The following is a 22,683-nucleotide window of genomic DNA, read 5'->3' as shown; positions in this document are numbered from 1 at the left end:
GACAAAAGGCAAGTTGCAAGGCTTCAGCTAAACCCTAGCTGACAGAGACTTTAAGGGTTCTGAAGCAAAAGACAAAAATAACGAGCTGGAGTTCAAAACGACCTTTCTGCTGAGTATGTCTGTGCTGTGATGCAGCACCCAGTGAGAGGCTCTGGGCTGGGGCTACTCCAGATGCAATTCTGCTGTCAGAAACACAGGAAAACAGGTGATTCAGGATGGGCAGAGAGGCACATGAGAGCTTACCACGATAACCAAGGAACATTCTGCGAAGCAAACAATTTCCCAGATTTTATATGAATATTACCAGAATTCCCAACATCTTCCTTTCACCCTTAGGGCAAGGACTGTATCTGTTACATACCTGTAAGCACAAGAATCTGGGGGGCTGTGCCCTCACTAAAGCTTTTGGGCTCTCTTATAATGTAAATATTAAAATCAGTGATTGACAGAAAATCCAAGCCTTTGAGCTTTGCAGGAAACAGCCGAGTTCCTCTGCAGAAGAGCTGGCATCGGAGACACAGTGCGATACTCACCAGTGAGCTGTGGGCAACAGAAAACTACTGTAGGGGCACTTGTAAAAGCAAATTTTAGTAATTCCGTCGTGTGACAAAATGTTCAAGCCTGCCAAAGTATAGTTATGAAGGTGGAGAGAAAGCACAAGGTTTCTAGAAGGGTTGGAGAAACAGATGAGGAGGAGCCCAGATAAATTCTGCACTCTTTCACACCTGCAGTGTATCGCCAGCTCTCCCATTACACTGCAAACAGCCTTCAGCTACTTTTCACACCCTCTTTCCCCAGAAGTCCTGAGGATGTTTAGAAGCCTAAAAATGCTGATAAGCAGCACTTGTGCAATGCTGCATGTTCCCAAAACGATGAACTGGGATCCTGAGTACAGAAAAGACAGAATGCGACAGAACAGAATTAAAATATCCCATTTAAATGTATCAGCATATCACTGCTGCAACATGGGTGCTCAAAAATCTCAGACCTACTACTCCCAGCGCTGTGAGTTTACTTTCCTCAACTTTGCCATTATCCCCAGAGACTGAAGCAAAGAGAATTAACACAGAAACAAAACAAAACAAAACAAAACCAAAACCAAAACCAAAACCAAAAAAAAAAAAAAAAAAAAAAAAAAAAAACACCAAACCAAAAACTGGTAGGGGACCTGGAAAGGAAAAAAAAAAGGGAGGGTCCAGTGTCAATCAGGAAGTTTGCCCACCCTAACCTTTGTACCTTAGGTGGAGTTGTTTGTAAGCTGCTCCAAGTCCCTCTCCAGGGAATCCAATTGCTAGGAGAGCCGCCAGGTTTTAGAGGAAAACGACGGAGGAAGGGCAGCTGAGAATCAAACAATCGTTCTCGAGTGCTAAAGAAACTTTTCCTCTAACATCACGTCACCTTGGAAGCAGCCAGCTTTTAGGAGCAGAAAGACCGACTGCCCTTTTTCTTTTCTGGCAACATTACAGTGAATGAGCATAAACCAGTGAGCATTAATGATGTGCAATGACAGCACACAAACTTCTCTGGAAAAGGGAGGCTCAGTTCCTTCTCAGCTGGCCAGGCAATGCTCACTGACTCACAGGCTTCATTATTTTTATGCCGCCCTCTGGGGCCTCCAGAGGAAGCAAAACATTTTTATTTGTCAGAGAGCACATTTTTATTTTGATTTTTTTTTTTCTTTCTAAGCAACCATGAATGAGGCATCTCCAGCTGCAGCAACCTCATGTGGAAAAGAGCTTGCAGTGTTTGCAAGGGAACTAGAAGGCAGAGAGGATAACTTATCAATTCAGCCACGTCTCCCTACTGCAGAGAAAAGGACTGGGTTAGTCAACATTAATTTTATGGTGCATTAACACTACAGCTCTTCTTCCTTCCAGTATCATATCTGGAAGCAAATCTTCAGGTTGCAAGGAAGAGAAGATGCACATGATCAAGTAGAAAATTCAGAGTAGCTGACCAGATTCCCTTACTACTCCTCTTTTTGTCTGGTATTTCAGAACAGAGAAATCTCCTTGTATGCAGATAAACCAGGAATCCTCTACTTGCTGAAAACTGCAGCAGTATCGCTCAACTGATGTACAGGAGCAAAAGAAAAAGGCAGAAAGCTAAAATAAATCAAACAAGGAGGGATTTAAGGAAGTAAAACTGCTACCCAAGTTCAGTTTCCTCCAGCACACCAAAGCTGGCTTTGAGATTTCTTTCTGAACAAGATACTGTAATTTATTGATAAGCAGCAGACAGGAGTTTTGCTGTGGTTTATCGAGAGCTGCTGCAGCAGACTGGTGCCATATCAACCCCCAGGCAGAAACACCAGCAATCACCAGCAAGCCTTTGTGCAGCATCTGGCGAGTCTCTGGTAATTTCCCATCTAAGAACTGATTTTGCACAGCCCTGCAAGCCCCAGAGAACTGATGGGATCACAACACTGGTAACATGACTCCTAACTCCCCCAGTGCCAACAGCACTAGAACAACAAGGGACTCAAGTAGACTCCAACACCAACATGAACAATGTGGTCCTGGCTCACCCTGTTCTACCCATGAAAAGCCACCAAGGATGTTAACTAAACACTTCCTTTTAAATGGAAAAAAAATAATCCAGCTACCAGGCATAACATCTGCATTACTTCAGCAAACAGCTCTAACACAGAAATTGCAATGGTTGAGAGGGAACCTGCTGAATTTCCCTCTTCACCAAACATGACTTAATATGGGGTCTGTGGGCATCCCCACTTGTCTAGCAGCTTTTGGAGGATATGGTCATGACAGTGATTCAGACATCTAAAAATAAAGCCCTGCAGGCACAAGTGTGCATGCACAGCACCTGACTCACTCCGGGCTGCAGGAAGCTCAGGAGCCAAAACTCATCTGTTTCACTGACACCACTGCCATGGTCAAGCAAAACGCCTTGTCACTGAGCTCTGCTTCAGCTCCTTCTCTTCTCTTCTCTCATTTTCTCAAGCACATTTAAGTTTTCTTTCTGAAAAGCCTTTGCTGGGCTTGGGTTTCAGTTGTGTGTGGCTGTCAGCTTTGAAACTCAGAGCTGAAAGATTATAACCCAATGTTGCTGAAGCTGTTTATCCATCTCCAAGGTGACAGGATGTCGTCACAGGTACTCGGCAGAACACCAAGCAGAAAGGCATTATTTCAGATGCTTTAGGGAAAAGCCTAACTGCTCACAACCTGGCCACAGGTTCAACAGCCGACAAACAAGGTTGTAAATGGAGCCTTGGCTTCTTGTCTGCCCCACAGCACCAGCTCTGAATGGGAAAAAACTCAGCCTTCTTTCATCCTTGGAGAGTAACCTCCGCTCTCATTCATTAGGCAATGGAAAAAAAAAAAAAAAAAAAAGAGAAGCTGGCTCAGATCTGCCTGACACAATTTCCAGTTGCTTTGGACATTACTAATTATAGTCATCTTTATTTTTGACCTCTGATTACAGACTCTTTGCACATTCAGTTTGAATGGCAAAGATAACCCCTCTTTTCTAAAAGTAGGCTTGGGAGGAACCTTATATCCTGCCCAAAAGCCACCGCCCACACTCATCTGAGCTGAGCACAAGAAACAAGATGAAAACATGGAAAGCATTTGCTTAAACATGCTCAGTTTTACTTCCTTCTTTAGCAAGTGCCATAGATGAAGGGCAGCAGTCCAGGTAAGAGTGTGATGTAAGCTCTTTTCCATGCATGTTCCGAGATGAGCTAACTGCTCCACACGGAAGCCTCGTTTCTCACTGTTCACTGTTCTGACTAGCACTGTATCCTCGGGGCTCAGATGCTGAAAAGCAGATATTCAGTTCAGTAAGATTAAACATGTCTGCACAACTCCAGTGCACCACGCTGGGGGCTTACATCTCTGCGCGAGGGAGAAAAATGAGTTTCAGGAACCAGGCCAGTACTATCTCCTAGAGGCACTGCAATACCAGTGTAAACTTCCCTAATATTGCTTACTCAATAAAACAAGGCATCACAGGAGGGCTATGCAAATCCCTCAACTTTGAAGTACTGCTCTCCTGTTGCCCCTAAGGACCAGCTCTCTATCTCCACACACCCAGACAAGAGTGTGTGTGCAGCGATACAGCGGCACCGCAGGTGTGAAATTTCTGATGTAATCAGGTCAGAAGCTGCTTTGACATTATTGTTGTGCTGCTCAGTAAAGGGTTAAGAAGCTGCAGGCCATATCCTCAATTCCATACTCTGTTCTATACCTGATAGGATCGGCAAGCAAACCACCAGCTTTACTGCCTGCCTACAGGCAGGAGAAAATATTAGTCTTCTATAAGCGTGATTTGAAACATCAGTGCCTCCAGCAAGGGGAAACCGAGATGTTAATTGAACTGAACAGCCCAGGAGGGAGCTCCCTCTTCTCTTCCTTAGCTGTAGGATTTGCACATCCCTACACCACCACGGCAGGAAACATGAAGTACCTTAGGGAGTCTAAGTGGGATGTCTGTCTTTCACTCTGCTGCACATAAACATTAAAGTTACGTTAGCAGTAAACAATTATTTGTGACAAATTTTCTATTTTATCCCATCTTCTCATGCCTGAATTAAAGTCTCCTGGTTATACTGGTCTATGGACAACAGGTTTCAAGGTAAAGGCACACTGACACCAACACCTGCAGTTCTCCCCTCTCTTTTTGGCAAATCCTGACTTTGAAAGATACAGAAAGACTGAACAGCAAACCCCAGCAGATTTGTACAAACATCAACAACATGAAGGGAGTCTGAAGAATCCATTCCATCTCTAACTCATCTGAGCCTATTGAAGACTTGAGGTTTCAATAGCAGGAAACAGGCACTAGAATTTTACTCGTTAATTTAATTTTAAAGAAAAAGTAGCTATTCCCCAGCTGCTTCAGATATTACTCAGCCTAATGCAGTGACAAGTCTGAAAACTCACTCAATAAGGTGACACCTGAGCCTCATTTCTTTGGCACATCATTCTTTGCTGGCATGCAGCAAAGTTAAGTCTTGTACCATCCTATCTGTATTTAACAGTTACTGTCATCTTTAATGGAAATTCCCAAAAGGGGGCCCTACTAAGAATCAGCTTCTATTTTTCTATGAACTTTCAGTTTGCTCACACAGGAAGCTGGCCTGAATTTCAAGAAGAAATACCTCCAACACTCATCTACAACAATCCAACAGCCAAAGGGAACCCAGCTCAGGCTGGATTTCACCAAAAACAAAGCAGAACCTTATCTCAGCATCTCTTTACAATCTTACTGAAACTATTCTCTTATCACAGAATAAATCTCAGTGAATTAATAGCTACTTGAGTGATGTTTTTACCAACAGCCCATTTCCTGATCATATCCCGCGTCCCATTCAGGGCATGGAATTGGGTTTCAAAAGTGAGATCTTGCCCACAAGCCAGCCATACCTGCCAGGAAAATACACAAATACATTCAAAGACCATCACCCACTCCAAGAAAAAACCCATGTTTTAAAAGCCGGTGCCCAGATTGCGTGGTAAAGAGACCTTAGGATTCTATAAATAAGAAATAATTTTGCACAGTATTTCTGTTTAATTTGGTTTTGACAAAACAGCAAACCCACAACTGCCAAGGCTATTTAAGTCTGCGCAACACAACGCGCGACTGTGCGGCGATCCTGCCATCAGCCCTGAAAGGTGAATCGATACTAATTTCAGTTTGTGGTCCGTTGAGCAATACTTTGGAGCTTCAGGAGGTCTGTTTGGAAAACGGCAGCCAGTTTGTAACAGGAAACTCCAGCTCCACGAGGCCTGGAGCTGTGTGGTGCGGGGTCAGGCCAGGCTCTGCTCCATCGCCTCCGGAGAGCACGACCAGCCCTTCGGTCAGGCTGAGCCTGGTGCCTTGTCAAAGCTTCACTGTGATTAACTTTATGCTCCTCCACTGTGAAAAACAGGAGAGAACCCACTGATTTCTGCAGTGCATTCAGTATGTCACACAGCTGAGTTCAGAAAGACATCAGGAGATATTTATAAAAATACCTGTGGCGCTCTGACAAGGGTAAACACCTCCCAGATCTTCTGGGCTCAACATTATCAACTGGTAATGCACAACCCATCCAACAAAAGCTTCATCCCAACTGGATTTTGAGTCTTCACCTGGATCCAGCCAATGAATACAAAAAATTACACTGCAATAAAGCAACAAGAAACACTGTAAACCGTCTTTCAACTAAAAAAACCCCACCTATAATGTTGCAAGCACAGAACTGACTTTGAATACATGATCCATGTTTATTAATATCACTTTGCAGTATAAGAATCTAGTACCAAGCTTTGTGTCAGTGTAGTAAGAAAGCATCACTTTCTTTTTCCTGCTCAGCAGAAATGACTTTGTAATGCAGGGAAGGGGCTTAGCGGAATCAAACACTGCAGTCATTGACTGCAGGACCTCCACAAACATCTGCTCCACACAAGGACCACTCTCCCACCATGCCCTGCACGACTTCACAAGATTTGCAGTCTGAGCTTGGACTTCATTTATTTTAGCACATGTTTTCAGGAAACTTCTCTTTCCTTTCTACCCTGTTTACAAATTTACACAGCAAACTCACTTTGCCTCCCTCCCCAAACAAACACATAAATTTTGCCTTTTTTCTCCTCTGTGTACTCATGAACTCTGAAGCTCAGCAAATAAACTCTCAGCTACATCCACTTCTAAACTGCTGATTTCTGTAGAGGAATGACAGATGGGAGAGAGCTCTCCTGCTTCATTTTTGGCAACTCTGCAGCCAGAAGTTTGAATACACTCAATGTGCCCTCGTTCCTCATTAACCTAAGAGGCACTTAAGTATCTACTGTAAAGACTGCAGAAATGGAAGATGACTCAAACAAATCTTGAAAAAGGGGGTTGGTTTGGGGAAAGCTGCTTCATTAAAATGTATTGAAACTCCTAAGTCCATCTGCAAAAGGCTTTTAAAGCTTTGTATGGCTTTAACTAGTTCCATTTCCATGTCTATCCTCATATGACACACCAGCCATAGGTATAAAACATCCCTCAAGGCTTGATTGCTGCTATTTGATAAAAAACCAACACTATATATATAGCAGTCACAATCATAATTGTGAAACTGAACCCATATGGGAACTTTGAAAGATGGTCCTCACAGAAGAGACTTTCATCAGGTATTCAAATCACTTATAAAAATAGAGAATTAAAAAATATAGAGAAAACACTTCTTCAAGTACAGTCAAGTAAATTTGCCATTTGTTGGCAGAAAACAGAGCAGGTGAAGAGCTGAGCTGGTTTTCTGACAATTGTACAAATCTACTTTTAGGGAAATCGCTTCAAACTACAACACACCAGAATTTATCATGATAAAACACTCAAAACCACAAGAACCCTCTAGCTCAGACTTTATAATGAGAGGGCTTCTCCATCCTGGAAAGGTAGCTTAAATCAAGATGGAAGTTGGAAACTCACACATATTATTCCCAATTATCTCCCTACTTAGTTTTGCTTTGGAATATGACTGTCCACTAGTAGAATGGATTTAGCTAATTATAAGGCAAAAGGGCAATATTTAGAGATTGTTCTCATATATATGGGAAGTTGTTTCTCAAGATAAAGTCTAGCTTTGTTGAACAGAAGTAGATAACAAACCTCAAAGGAAGAGATTTTTCTTGTATGAACTGTCATTTTTTTTTTAAATTTAAAGGACATTCCTGTGTTATTATAAGAAATCAGGACAATATAACCTCAACATTTTCCATCGTAAAGCAGATTTAAAACCCATTTAAAACCCTGTTTTGTGCTCTCCTGTTAAAAACTGGGCCTGCATTTGCAAAACAGGCCAACAAAGAAGTGCCAGCTCTACTGAAATACTTTGTCATTCAGGAACTCTGGGGAGGGAAAGTCAGCTCCAGACCTCACAGCAAAGCTCTAGGTTTACATTTGATCAATAGTCTAAACAAAGCCTGACCTAGCACCAAACAGGCAGCTGGTTTGCACATTGAAACTTGCAGAATGTTACTTTTGTCCCTTTAATGAGAAAACCGCCATCTCTGTGCCTCCAGAATGACCCTGTGATGGTTTTTCATTTCACAAGCCAGAAATTCATGGCACAAATTGATGGGGTGGGGATTCAGAGCAGGTGACAATGTCAGTCACAAGAAAAGCTCGGGCAGAACAGACGCAAAACCACGTCACCATTGGCAGGTGACCCACCTGGGTGGTGGCAGAGCAGCTCCTGAAGTCACCAGGAGAAGCTTTAAAGGACAAATGGAATAACTGTGGTCCTGAAGCTACATAATATTCCTGAAATGAGCTTGAAACACGCTGCCAGTCACAGTAAAGAGTTTGGCAAAGCTGCCCAAGCAGTAAGGAGGTTACTGTGAAAGAAATGACCAATCCTCACAGCCAAGGACCCAGCAGAACCAACCTCAGAACCACCCCTAACGAGCTCTCCAGATGTAACAGCACCAATGCTTACAGTCATTTTCAATATTTCAAACCAAGAAACTGCTCCCTCATATTCTTAATTACCTCCCACAACAGGACAGACAGGGCTTTGGAGCCTCCATAAATTCTCGGTAGTAGAGAAATCAACCCCATTGATTTCCTAACATTAGGGCTACTAGGTTTATTTTATAAAATTACTAGTCAAACCAAAGTCCAATAATGAGATGATCTATATGTAAATAATATTTTGCTTGGAGGAAAAGAAAGAAACACTGTTTTCATCTCTAATACCCATAAATCACTGTATTTACAGACTACAGCTTGGGGACTCAGGGCCAATCTACTGATAGGATTTCTCTTCTATTTGCACTGTGTCAGCATCTGCTCTCTTCATGGGAAAACAAAAAGCTGCCCAAGCAGATTATGGCACTTTCACATCCTGGATCACCCAGGTCCCAAAGAGTCTGCCTAGTTCAGCTCAGTTAGGAGCACACCACACTTTGTATTTCTAATATTTTAGTATTATAAGCGTTTAGTGAATATAGGATATGAACAAGCAGCTCTTGTTCAACTTAAAATATAAGACACTTCTTTATACCAAAGCTGAAGTCACATCCTCCAAGGCTCCTTTCACAAAGTGATCATGGGTATAATAAGGTGAACACCAATAAGTACAATCAAACATACATCCTTCTCTCCCTAGACATGTTCAATTACACTGTGGTAGACATGCCTTATTAAAGGATTTTCACACACCTAAGGAGCAATGTCTGGCAGTGATTTCTTTATTTATTTAAAGAAACACTTTACACCTATATTTACATAGTGCTTTTAAAGAGAACCTCCAAAAAACATCAAAAACCATTCAACTCCGGGGTAAAAGGTGAGAAAAAATCACAAGGAAGAAGAGAAATTAAATTCCAGAAAAAAGAGCAAATGACATGGATTTGAAAGCATGCTAGGGGCTATGCAGGGCTATACAGAGCCCACTTATCACAGATAAGAATTCAGATTGAATTTTGGAGGTCTAATCTGAAATACAGAGAGTTATCATACTCCTGGGGGTAAACAGCTCCAGAGAGCATCAGCATTACAGGAGGCTTCTTCTGCCAAATTACCACCACTCTTACTTGAATTCACACCTCCTGGTTCTGTATTAACACAACAATCTTGTATTATATTAACCCCAGACAATCATTTTACCTCCACAGAGGCACAGGCCAGGAAGGGAAATTTCAGAGTTCAAGCCCATTCTCTTGCTGGATCACATAAAAATCCCAGCATTACTGTATCACACAAAAGGTCTCCCACTGGGACTTGATGCAAAACAAGGAAAACCAAAACAAAGAAAAAAACCTAAACAAGGAAAAAAACCAAAACAAGGAAACAAAGCAAACAAGGAAAAATCCTTAAACAAAGAAAGAAAATCTGTGAAATCATTGCCCCGTCCACTTAAATGCTATTAATTCATAATAATCTTGATTCCTATAGCCAGTTTGAAATTTTTAACGTAGCGTGTGTCATTTTATTTCAAAAACACGACCTACATTTGAAATTCTGAGTTAGAGCCCCGCACACAAGGCTTTGCATGCTAAAGACGCGGCTCTGTGTGGCTCAGATTTCACACGTGCCCATCCTTTGAGTGCCAAATCCCTCCTGACGCTGCCCATTGTCCACGGGATCTAAAAAACCCAGAGACACGGAGAGCACCCGACCTGGGAGTCCTGATAAAAACCAGGCTATTGCTGAGAGACAGAAGGAGAAAAGAGGCCGCTCAGTGTCAGTCAGATGCTTTTTAATCAGGTTGAAAGGCTTGGCTGTGGAGAGGGGGGTTCAGTCTCTCCCATCCACGTTTCCCATCGCTCACGCTGCTTTTCTTAATTAGCGGCAAGTGGACAACAGCTGTCAGTAGCCTGGAGGCCAGAAAGTTATCGGCAAAAAGGGGGATGTGTTAAAAGAGAGAGAGACAGAACGGGGCTGTTCAATGCACGAGTGGTCAATACAGGTGAGAGATCCATCCACAGCAAATGTGGAATGCTTTGTGTTGGAAGGGACCTTAAAGATCATCTCAATCCAAACCCCTGCCATAGGCAGGGACGTGGCTTCATCCACTGGCACTGAGAGGATGCTCTTCCTGCTGGCTTTAGTCTGGTTATTTTAACATATAACTAACTGTAAGTCAGTTGTGTGGGGTGTGGTTTTTTTTTGTTTTGTTTTTTTTTTTTTTTTTTTTTTAAGTACTCCCGTAACAGGAAAATTTAAACTGAGAATAGAAGGAAATGGGAAGGCCATCCTAATGTCTTGATGAAAATACATGGGAGTCAGTTCAAAGGCACAGCAGAATAAAAACTTCAAGATTGTTCCAGAGATTTTAAGCATAAAAATTGAAGCACAGGAGAGGGGGGGAGAAAGGATGTTTTATGTAAACAATAGAGAGAAACTTTAGCAGAAGACAGAAACTTCATCTACAAGCCCTAACCTCAAGTAGCACAAAAGAAAAATACTCCAGTCAGTCATTATTGTCTGTATATTAAATCCTGTGAGCCCAAGACATTGGTCTTGACCTTATTGTACCATGTATTAGAGTAAAGTGGGTCAAAAAGAAAATTCCTTCCCAAAGAGGTGACACCCTCTGGTCAAACCATGTGCTTATCTCATAACACAACTCACTGACTATCTGGATGATCAAGAAATAAAGTAATTGCTTCCCTGTTGGATGGCCTGATTACTGTCATTTGTGGCAATAGGGAACTCAATGCAATTGCAAGCAATAAAATGTATTATTAAAATTTTCCCACTGCCCATTTGTTACTTATAAATTGCCATCACCCCAATTTCTTCAGGAAAGCCAGGCTTCTTTTGAATTTGGCTTTAACCTACCTAGAAAGCAGAGCAATTTTCTGAGGCCTGGCTGGCAGTTCTTCCAGTTCTAAATATACCCTCCCAGTTTTCTGAGCTTGAACCTATGCAAGGGAAGCTGGGAGGAAGATGGAAGTATTTCCCCAAGCTGCCAGTAGACTAGCAAGACATCTAAAAGCCCTCATCAAATTAAGTGCTTAATTACAATTCAGACTTTGAGAGTCTGGAAATTAGGATAATCTTCTGGGAAATTTAACAGTCTCCCACAAAAGAAATTGCAACATCCAAGCCAAAAAAAGCAGAGAGCTTGGAGAATGTTATCCCATCAAATCACACCTTGTACTAGATTCCTCGCCCTAATTCCTGGAGAATACAAAGTGAGATCCACAACTTAATTTCAGGCTCTTGAGCCATTGGGAAAGATGAGGATCAACATTTAGGAGGCTAAATTGGGAAAAGCCATCTCATGTAAAGAGCTGAGCAATATTTGTTGAGTTGATGGAGAGCTGCCTGTGAAGGGACCTTCTCACACTCGACTCCATGACGGACTGTGAGGTGAGGCCACAGAGGGCACAGCTTGGAGAAGGTCTCGACACAGTCACTGGCACAACCACCCAAATTTTGGCAGCAAAGCAATGGCTGCAGGTTTGCCAGCTCCATTCCTCTAGGTGGCATGATCTGTGTACACATCACCTGGATCTTCCCACGCGGAGAGATGTCACCACTACACAGCACCACGTCTGCCACTCTCACTACCTAATGACATCCCTAAAGGCATGAACTAACAACCCGCTCACAGGCTACACAGCTCCAGGGATGACTGAAAAGCCCACAGAAGCTGATGGAGAAGTAGAGATCATCTGACCACAGTACCAAGTGAAACTCTAGCAATAAATGAAAGGAGGGCAGAAGTTGTACTCACTGTCCTTACCTCACTACAGACAGCACCACCCATCAAGAAGTCAGAAGTACAGAAGAAATGTTTGCACAATGCTCTAAAAATGTAAAGCTCTAGGTGTACACTAAGCATTACACATTTCCCTTTTTGATTCATGAAATTGTTGCAAGGGAAATGAAATCTTGATCTCAAAATAAGCCAAAACATCCCACACTTCCCATTGTTATCACTCTCATGAGCCATGATCCCAGAATCACATTTTAGCAGCAAGAGGAGCTCTGCTGCTTGGGCAAGATGTGTAAGGATGCTCTTTTGCTGTGACACATGTACCACTGCTTGCTGGCACATCCCTATATATCTTCAGGACAACGCTGCTGAGTCAAAACCTTGTGACACAGAGGATGCACTACAAGCAACGGGAGTGTTACCATCCAAAAAACCTGCAAACTAAGAGAAACAAAGGGCAGGGACAGCTGACAGAGAAGAAATCACATCCTGGTATTGAAGACAACAAGAGACAACACAAAATGAAAAGCAATTCAAACCCAGAGCTCAAATGGAGAATGAAGGAAGTGACTGAAGTATGTCAGAAGGTATCTGAGCTGTGACACTGGGTTCACTTGGATGTTGCAGAAGCTGTAGGTGAGAGGGTGTTTCCCAACAACAGCTTATCTCTGCAGACTCAGCTTCCAGACAGGTTCACATCTGGAGCACTGTACCCCTTGCTCATTGTTTTTTCCGTGAGCCAAAGGTCAGTGGTCCTAACACCTCATCACCCTGGATGTGCCCACTGGAGCCTGCTGCTCACACCTGGCACTGATCAGAGGGCTCTGGACCAAAATCATGATTTATTTTTCCAGAAAATGTCAACTACAGAAATTCACCAAAATGCTCATTAATTCAAAACAAATCTTTTGGCGGAAAGCTGTGGAAATCTATATATAATCTCATCAGAAGTCAGCTCTGTGATTGAAAACAGAGAATGTAACAAAAAAAGTCCCAACTTGCTCATTAGGAAGCTCAGGAGAGGGTGGTGACTACATTTCTGGTGTGTGCCTGGCCTCACATAGGTCCTGGGTGCTAAAATGCCAAAGAATGCTCAAAGCCCCATAGCCAGCAGAGATGCCTACCTGCAGAAAAAGAAACTGGTGCTCTAACTCAACATAGAATAAATCAATTAAACTTGTACCCTGGAGCAAGAGTCTGGGGAGTGTCCAGACAAGCCTTAACAAATATTAACTAGCCAGAAGTTAAATACCTCTCTGTAAACTATCCTACAGACTTTGATACCCTAAGAATCAGTATTTTTTTTCCCCAATATAAAATTTGAGGCAAGTGAAAATATAAAAGCAGTTCTTCATACAGCTTAATCAGACTAGCACTTAACTAACTAGCAGTTCTCCAATACAGCTTAACTAGACTGATCATTTAAGCTTGAGCTGCTTCCTAGAGATATTAGGGCTTTCACAAGATTTCTCTGTGGCTTACTCATAATGAACAGCTGCTCTGGCAACTGCTGGAGTCAGCAGGTACTTCCTGCCCTGAAAAATAGTCATCAATATATCTCAGTGCAGAAAATCATACTCTCCTTAAAACAATTCATGATAGGGTTCAGATATCAACTGGCTTCATGCCAGGGACACTCCCTTAAACAATGGTTACACCCTCTATACAGCTAAAAATGAAATAGCTGAAAAGGAAGACATTTTATACGAGTTCCCAGGGTAAAACACATCTGAGAAGCACTGGTCTGGGACTGACATTGTTCTACTGAAAGAATATCTGAGTCCAAATCGTATTTCCTTCACCACCTTCCCAGACTTGCACAAGGAGAAAATCCCTCTGGGCTTTCCTTTTATACTTCTGGTGCTCTCCAATAGAATGAAAACCCAGTGTTTTATAAGACTGTAAATAAATTAGAAGTGCCGCAGATTATGATTTGCCCTTTTGTTAACATTGCTGGTAGCACCAGTGAGCCTGTTTGCCAGCTTAGGAGGTCTGAAACTCTTTCAGTGTTGACTTTAAGCTGAATACAAATATTGAGTGAGCTGCCTGTACACGGAGTCCTCAACCACAGCCATCTCCTCGCATAGCAATGCTGCTTACAATGCTGCCAGTGAGCCAGGGTGTCAAAACAAACATCATTGTATTAATTGCATCTGTTGATGAACCAGCCCAAGAACAGCCCTGTTTCAATCACAGGCTTTATAAGACAGCACTGAAATGTTACTGTGAGTGTTGAGATGGATGAGTCAACAGACAAAGTACAAAAGCAGTTGTAGAGTCTCGCTGGAGTAATTTGAAAAGCTGCACAGCTACACAAAATTATGGCCTTTATTGACACAGCTTGCTCATGATAGTCCTTAACCTAATTTTAAGTTTCAGTTTTGTTTTCTGCAGCCTTCCTAGTCAGAGATAGGCAAACACACAAGTACTGTAACCTTTGCAAAGGTGAAAGATCAGCAGATGTGTAACCAACCTGAAAATAGTTCACGAAGTCATGTCAGATACTAGTCCTCACTTGGGGAGTTACAAATGTCTCTTCCCTGTATTTTGGAAGCTTTCCTTGACCTTGTGGAGTGAAAGATCTCTCAAACTGCCAGGTAAATATAACACTGGGGGCTCAGGGTCAGCTTGAGGCATGAAGCACTGGCCACACATCCCCAGCCAGCCTCTCCTCCTGGTCTTAGTCGGCTGAAATCATCTCTGCAGTGCCACGTAAGGTCAGGAGATTCAGGTTACTGAAAGAATGACATTTGATACCTGATCTCTCTCCCCCTCTCATCCAAAACCATCTGCAACTCATCTTTTAAGGCAGGGATTATTCATTCGGGGGGAATTATCCACTAATCAGTTTTTATCTCCAAACTAGGTCCTCATGCTGGCAGCAAGGCCTGTCAGAGGTTTTGGTTCCTTCCACTCTCAGAGCAGTCTCAAACTGGACAGACTTTAAAATGCAGTTGATGGCAGCTCCATGTGCTAAGGAAACAAGCCCAAATTTACCAGCCAACACATCGTGTGTTAAGGTAGGTACAGAGGTACAAAACAAGGCTCCAGTTATGAATCACCTTTACTGGGCTGGGGTTAGTTCTTTATATCTCCATGCCCAGGGAACTGCTGTGTGAGGTTTCACACCACCCTGATTTTCTTAAGTGGGATAAATGTAAGGAAAACCACACTGCACAACAGGAAAAGAAACCAAGGACTTTGGTGTTTCTCCCCAAACCACACGCACAGAGAGAGATCAGCACAGCCCTCTGGCTCCCAGCACACTTGCTCACTAGCCTGGCTGCTATTCCACTTGATATTTGTCACATTTAAGTGTAAAACTCAAGAGAAGCTTGTGGTCAAGTGAGTCAGAACCCTGCATTCTGCAAGTACTTCTCCCCTACTTATTATAGCTCATCCTTTAGCTCTGCCCTGTGACACCAAAGCATTTTCTATCCACTGCTCAATCATGACAGCAGTTCCTCCAGTTCCTTCCAATCACCAGCACGAAATTCATGTCCATCACCTTTCAGAGGTGACATTCCCTGTTCTGTAGGGCCTTCCAATTAAGCTGTGCTCTTCATCTGCAATTATCATGCAAAAATACCCCCACAAAAAACTCAGGCAGATAAACTGCCTCCTGCATTTCACCCACAGGCCAAGGCAATTACTGCAGAACTTGTAGTTTGCATCAGTAAACACAGCAATTTTGATTTGGGTTACCTGATTTTCAGTTTTGAGGACCGTGTTAAAACAAAACCAAAACCAAACCAAACCAAAACCAAACCAAACTCACCTGGACTTCTCCTGACAAGCAAATTGTTAAACTGGCCCAAAATCATATTTTAGCAACTGCAAAAGAGAAATTCTGGACATTCTTCAGCTGGTATGAATCAGGATAAAAGGCATTTCACAGCTGTAGAAGTGAGAATATTTTGGGGAAAAGAGATGTTTTTCATTCCCTCTAGTTCATTTAATAAATTCTAAACATCATAGCTTAAAATAATCCTGACAGACAAAGCAGGCCAGACCTTTCTATACAATAGAGTACAACTATGCACTCACTGCATCAAAACTATTCTCTGCCCTCTCCTTGGGTAAAACAGCAGGGATGGAAGGAAAGAAACTATTTAGACTGAAGAGCAGAAATCTCTACCCAGACCCATTTGTTTTACTCTGCAAGTATTGACAGATGAGTAATGAAAACTTTGCTGCAGACACAGGCTGTTCTTCAAGGCAGCATCAGTTAATAAACCACAACCACAGCTGCAAAAATATTAAGGAATTTAACTAAATGATTCCTTCAAGGGCAAAGGATTGCAGGAGGAGCCAGTTTTTGTGCTTTGTTATCATCCCAAAGGTTAAAATCAGAGCATGCAGCATCAACACAAGCCGGAGTTACTGTTTTGGATGTAAAAAGCTTTGGATAACAATTTCATTAAATGTATACAACTGGGTACTAATATTTCTAGCATGACTCTTTTTCCATTATGATAATATTTGAAACTTAGTGTACTATGTTGCCAAAGCTTTTAGATGTGAAATATCTCATCTGAAAAGAATTAAATGGTAAAAACAAATTAACAGTAATAATAAAACTTACAGCCTGTTAGCTCTCAGAACCATCAAGGCTGAAAGAGACCTTCAAGGTGATCTGGTCCAACTGTCAGCCATAATCACCTCAAAACCATAATCTCAAGAGCCACATCCAGACATCTCTTGAACACCTCCAGAGACAGTGACTCCACCACTTCTCTGGGCAACTTATTCCATGGCCTGACTTCTCCTTCAGTGAAAAATCTGAGCCTTCTCACAGGACAGGCCATAGCACTGGGCTGCAGCATGGCTGAGAAGGGTGTTTTGCATTACAGACTTGGATCAGGATCCTGATCCACAGCCACATTAACAGCCCATGCAGGCTGGGAATAATTTCAGAAGCAGTTATGCTCACAGCTGATGGGGGAATTTTTTGGTGACAATACCAAAATGTCACCAAAAGCTCTGCTGGAGCTCCAGCAGAGTGGATAACCAACCTAAGCTCTAACCTTAGGTACAATTATTTTTACCAGTCCCAACTCCTTACAGAACTTAAGAAGTATCCAAACAATGGCATGGGCACTCAGCAACCTTCCAACATCCTTTTTATTGTTGCTAACACTCTTACGCACCTTGCTGCCAAAAGACCCTCAGGATTTATAGATAAATTCCTCTGCCCAGGGCAAAAGAGGGTTTGGATCCCTTGGAGCTTGGCCCTCACCAGGCTGCCAGGCAAATGGAAGCTCAGGGAAATGCTCCTGGGTATCACTTGTGGCGCACCTGATGTCTCCAGGGAGCCCTCTGAGTGTTACAGTGAAACACACACCTCACATCTGAGGTCTAATGAAGCAGGTTATATTTCAGGATAAAATCTAAGAGTAAGTGCTGCCAATGAATATTTGGGGAATTTGTGTTTTCATCTGACACATACAGGAACAAAACCACCTCTGTTTAAAGCCTACCTGGAAATAGGCACAGAGAGTAACAAGAACCAAATTCTCTCCTGGCATGATTTTTAAGTGTTTCTTTGCCTGCAATTGGTACCAGGCTTTTATTGGCAACCCATCCTTCACTGCCCTCGACTGGTTCCTCTGAACTGTCTCCAAAACACACACATTTGCTTTTTTACCCAAAGATTTTGCTTTTCCTTGGCATTCCCCATGCCAGGCCATTCACAACTCACCTTTGCCAAATGGCTACAAACACGGCACAGCTACATTTTCAATTCTGCCATAATGAAGGCCCTATTTGCAGCCTCTCTGATCTCCTCAGCCTTCTTCAGGAAATGTGCAGAAACTTAAATAAATTTCAATATCCATTCCTCTGCGAAGTTTGACAGAAATTGGCCAGTAAATCCAAGAGTTGTAAAAGAGGATGGATGAGCTATCACAGCTGCCTTATGTAAGGATGTTACAGATTAAGGAAGAGAGGTGAAGACAAGGAGCAAACTTATCTCTGAGAGATGTGCCAAGTTATGCATGAAGACTTGCTGGTTCTTCTTTAAAGGGATTTTGTGCACCTGAATATCACAAAACTGCCCAGAGCTGAGAGTGCCAGCTCATGCCCTTTAAATACCATTCCTTAAATTCACTCCATCATTTTAACAGGGTGGTTCTACAATGTTCCAAAGTGTTTCTCCCATAAATCATCCTAGACAGAGCAGGGACCAAAGTGCCACCGATTTCAACAACAAAGAGCAAACACACACAAAAAGAACAGAAAAAACTAAGTTGAAAACAGAGAAACTCCCCACCCCAATTTGCCAGTTACGTTCCAGGTATTGCTCACAAAGATACAAGATTATGGGGTTTTTTTTAAACTCGTGTAACTTTCAGATCACAGTGTTTTCAGGTGTCACAAATTTTCCCCACACAGCAGCCCTGGAGAAGCAATTCCAAGCAGTAAAAGTTAAACTTAACCCCTGCACTGCTCTCACCATGCTCTATCAAAAATCCAGCATCAGCCTTAACGTCTGATTTCGTGTGACCTTTCAAGGGTATTTATACAGACAAACCAGTGCTCCACATTTTCTGCAAACCCTATAAATTCATAGATGAGTTCCAACTAAACCTTTTGGCAGAATTCCCTAGTTCCTCAAACATATTATTCTTATATTTAATTATACTAAGAAAAGTAGAAAATGTAGGCTTTAAAAAAATTAAGATGGGAAATATATATCCAAAGAGGGATATTTCATTTTCTTGTATATGAAAGCTGCAGCACACATCACTCTCAATTGTGAAATGCAAGGCTGCATTAAGCATTAAAAAGGAAAAAAAAAACAAAAAACAAAAAAAAAAAAAAAAAAAAAAAAAAAAACCACAAACAAACAAACAAACAAAAAAACCCAACTCAAATTGACAAAGTTAATATAGTTAGAGCACAGCTAAAAGGATCATAAAACACCCAAGAAAAACTGTGTTTAGACAGTATTGTCCTGCTAACTGAACCCATTGTCAGATGGATTAACTGAGCTCTGCTCTCCAGAATTGATTGCAATGTACTCAACAACCAGAACTGCAATATTGATCTCCCTGGGTGCCCTTTGTGACGTTTGGCTCCCAAAGGAAACTTTCTAAATATGGAATTAATTCCTGAGGCTACTTTGACACCTCTTGGGCAGCACAGACAGCACAGATTGGTAGACAGGACCCAAACAAACTAAAGGATAAAACACTGTGTGCTGTATGTTTGGAACACACTTGCTTTGGTTCCCATTTTAATTGTTAAAGACTCCCTGCAAACTACAGCTGAATAGATACAGAACTATTTATTCAGTCTCCTGGTAAAATTATATCAAGGTTTAATCAACCAACCAAGCTGCAGTATCTGCTTCCTCCAAACTTACCAGCTGTGAGTATTCTTTGACTTTAACCTCCACTGATTTTTTACTTTCTTTCCAGAAGCCTAGAAAAAGAAAATTCTCATGAATTTTCTTTCAAACCCCAGGATTTTGTACACATCAGGGATGAAATTAAAGATCTTGTTTAGAATATAAATGGGACTGGTTCAGTGAATATGTTAAGTACTCAACAAAGGGCATCCCCCCATGAAGCCTTCAGAGAGAAAGAATGAGAGCATGAGAGTGCAAGCAAGCTTTAACCTCTCTCCCTGGGCAGAATAATGGATTAGGATTTCCTTAGAGGCACTGATGGCCACGCCAGGATGTTAACTTACATCACAAAATGCACAGGATTTTCATGGCACCAGAAAAACTACCCAAAGCAGCAGACATTGTCATCCAGGTAAAGTAAGATAATGCAAAACATGGGTTTTTTTCAATTCAAAAAGCCTCAGATCTGTAATGAAGAAATCTCTTCTTCAGTGCCACCCAAGCTCATTCGACTCTCAGAGTGGTTATAAAATGGGAACCAAAAATTTATTTAGAATGTAGCTCTTATCAATTCACAGATCTTTTAGATACTTTCCTAAATATGATACAATAGAAAGGAGGTGTAGGAGGACCAGTCTTCCCAAATACTGTGAATATTCTACCTCCCACAACACCAAGTGAACACTCTGATACAGGCTATCTTTTTCCTCTACTTGTTTCTATTCAAGGGGAATATCTTGCAAACTGCACCTAAGGTGAGCTGTGCTAGCAGCTCATACAGGAAGGAGATTTGAGAATGAAGAGACTGTTTCAAAGCTCGAGAGCTCTCCCTGAAATATGTAACCCAAATAAAAGCAGATCAATAATGTGATCCATCAGCCTCCTCAGGCTGCTTCACAGAACATGTGAGGACATAATTTCTCTCACACACAGATGAAATTGTTTGCTCTGTCACTGCCAGTGTCAGATACGTGAAGAAGAGATTGGAAATGTATTTTTAAGAGTCGATGCTGTGGGTCAGGGAATGAAGCTGTAATTTGTCAGGCTGCAGGGAAACGTGAACAGCACAACTGCAGAACATTCTTCTGGCAGCACGTCCCAACCTGCAGGATTCCTGCAGCTTTTCTGGATTGCTGAAATTCATCTTCTGTCTCTGTGCCTTAGAACAGACTCCCATGAAAGCTGTCAGGAACGTCCTCCTTGCCTGATTTCCCCCTCTGCCATCCCTCTTGTCTTCTCCCCTCTGCTCTCCTCGCACACAACTCAGCCCCTGCTCCCTCCCCTCCCATCACTGCTGGGTTCTCTGATTGATCCTCTCATTGATTCTCTGATCTCTCAGTCCATTCCATCAACATGTGATGCCTCTTTTTCCTTCTCTGGCCACCTTTTTTATACACCTTGGAGTTCTGGCGCTGCAAATTCAAACTTGCAAAGAAAATAAATCTAGTTTTCCTTCAACCTGTTCTCCCTTTTCCTCTGATTTCAAGCCTTGAGAATGACACACTGTTCTCCCTTAGCATCCTCTCATCCCGTTATGTTCTACAGTATTTCTCAATTGTAGCCTAACTTCAGTTATTTAGAAAAAAAGCACAAATAAATATCCTTGCAATAGCTATGTGATTTCAATACTCTTTCCATGACACTGGCTGAATCCCATAGTCATAGGCTAATAAACAAAAAGGAAAAAAAATAAATCTAACTCCAAAGCAGAATTTTCCAAGTATTCAGGCACTTACAGCATAATACATTTTCAATTCTTTTCAGAGAGAAAAGCCTATTCTGTCACAAATCTGAGAAGCTGAAGGAGCCCTCTCCATGGATAGGATTTTTCTCCAGATAATGTAACATCTCTACAGGCAGCATACAAGCTGAAAGGATTAATTTCATGCTAAGCAACAGTACACAGAGGACAAGAGCTTCCCAAACTAGCAAACAATCCCAGATCTTGAGATCCAGCAGAAAAATGTTTTGATTATATGCCTTGCAAACCGAACAAGTTATATCCACTACATGTATTCAAACTATGCAAAATGATGGGTGTGGTGAGGAGGGGGAGAGAGGAAGGAGGCTATTAAATCACCTTACCTGTAGTTCTGACATGTAATTTGTTATTTTTAATATAAAACATAGTTTCAGGTGTTTTATCTGGCACAAAGACAGGAAATGTTCTTTATCATCTTACCTTTGCTGGGGTACAAGAGATCTTCCCAACAAACAACTTCAGCTCCCACTAGCTCAACTGAGAGCTACCTATAATACACATAAATGATTGAGTGATTGAATTAAACCTGATTAGCCATCAAATGCCTCTGCCAAAGAAGGTACAACATCTCTCTAGCTTCTTTAAAATGAAGTCTACAAAGTTAACTCCTCATGTTCCTCCACTTGCAGTTCAAATGCTGTCAAGATTCTGGATGGAACATTCTCCTTCCAAAGGATTTGTAAGTCAACAGCAAAGCTCATTTTGCCAATTCTACCCTCAGGCTTTCCACATTGGAATAAATAAGATCTTAATGTATACTTCTTTTTTAAAAACTCCCACACCTTTGCATTAGAATCTATCTGCACCTACAATAGGGTTAGTAGAGCATCTACTGCAATTCAAAACTTCCAAAAATATGAACAAAACCCCACGGAAACCTGAAAGAGGACATACAGACTGACTCCCTTCCCTAGAAACAAACACCCAAGTTTCTTCCACTCAGGCAATACATTGCAGCAAGCAAAGCCACACAAGTGAATCAAGAGATCTAAATGAGGGATATTTGTTTTATGATCTTGACTGACAGTGAACTTCCACTCCTCTCTCTGCCTGCCAGGAGGTTAGTAAGAGCCAGTGAGTTACCACCACACAAAAATCACAACCAAGAGATATATTTAGTCACTGTGGTTCAAGGAAAACGATTGCTTACACTGGAAATAAATTTAGCAATTGTTTCCAGTTTCTGATTTTCACAGACTAAGGCACAACCAGCTGCTTCACATTCCAGTAGCCTTCAGCTGTCTTTTTTCTCCACTCCTTGCCCACTTCCTTCTTACAACTGCTAAGACCATCTCAATCCTCCAGCAGTCATCCCACAGGCTGCATTTTGGAACACACCACCTGTCAACCTACAATGGCTTACAAAAGATGCCAAATTCTGCTCCTCGTGCCATTTTGTAGAAATCAGAGATC

General features: G+C 41.9%; 1 protein-coding gene across 5 annotated transcripts in view; it reads right to left on the bottom strand.

Moving 5' to 3' along the window:
* Positions 1 to 22,683, bottom strand: part of RAPGEF1 (Rap guanine nucleotide exchange factor 1) — an 84,838-nt gene that overhangs the window by 58,021 nt on the left and 4,134 nt on the right. For 2 of the 5 annotated variants that reach the window (XM_083875838.1, XM_083875841.1), the window contains exon 1: positions 5,976 to 6,042. The exons of 2 other annotated variants lie outside the window; for them this stretch is intronic. In XM_083875838.1, the coding sequence (XP_083731964.1) occupies positions 5,976 to 6,027 (52 nt within the window). In that variant the 5' untranslated portion in view covers positions 6,028 to 6,042. Of the gene's footprint in view, positions 1 to 5,975; positions 6,043 to 19,523; positions 19,583 to 21,690; positions 21,750 to 22,683 lie in introns of those variants that run through there. One more of the 5 variants, XM_083875840.1, reaches the window with a different exon arrangement.

This window comes from Zosterops lateralis (assembly GCF_965231275.1).
Source record: "Zosterops lateralis genome assembly, chromosome: 20".
NCBI classification, from domain to species: domain Eukaryota; kingdom Metazoa; phylum Chordata; class Aves; order Passeriformes; family Zosteropidae; genus Zosterops; species Zosterops lateralis.
The sequence above is the reverse complement of the archived record's forward strand: the minus strand, read 5'-3'. Positions and strand labels throughout refer to the sequence as shown.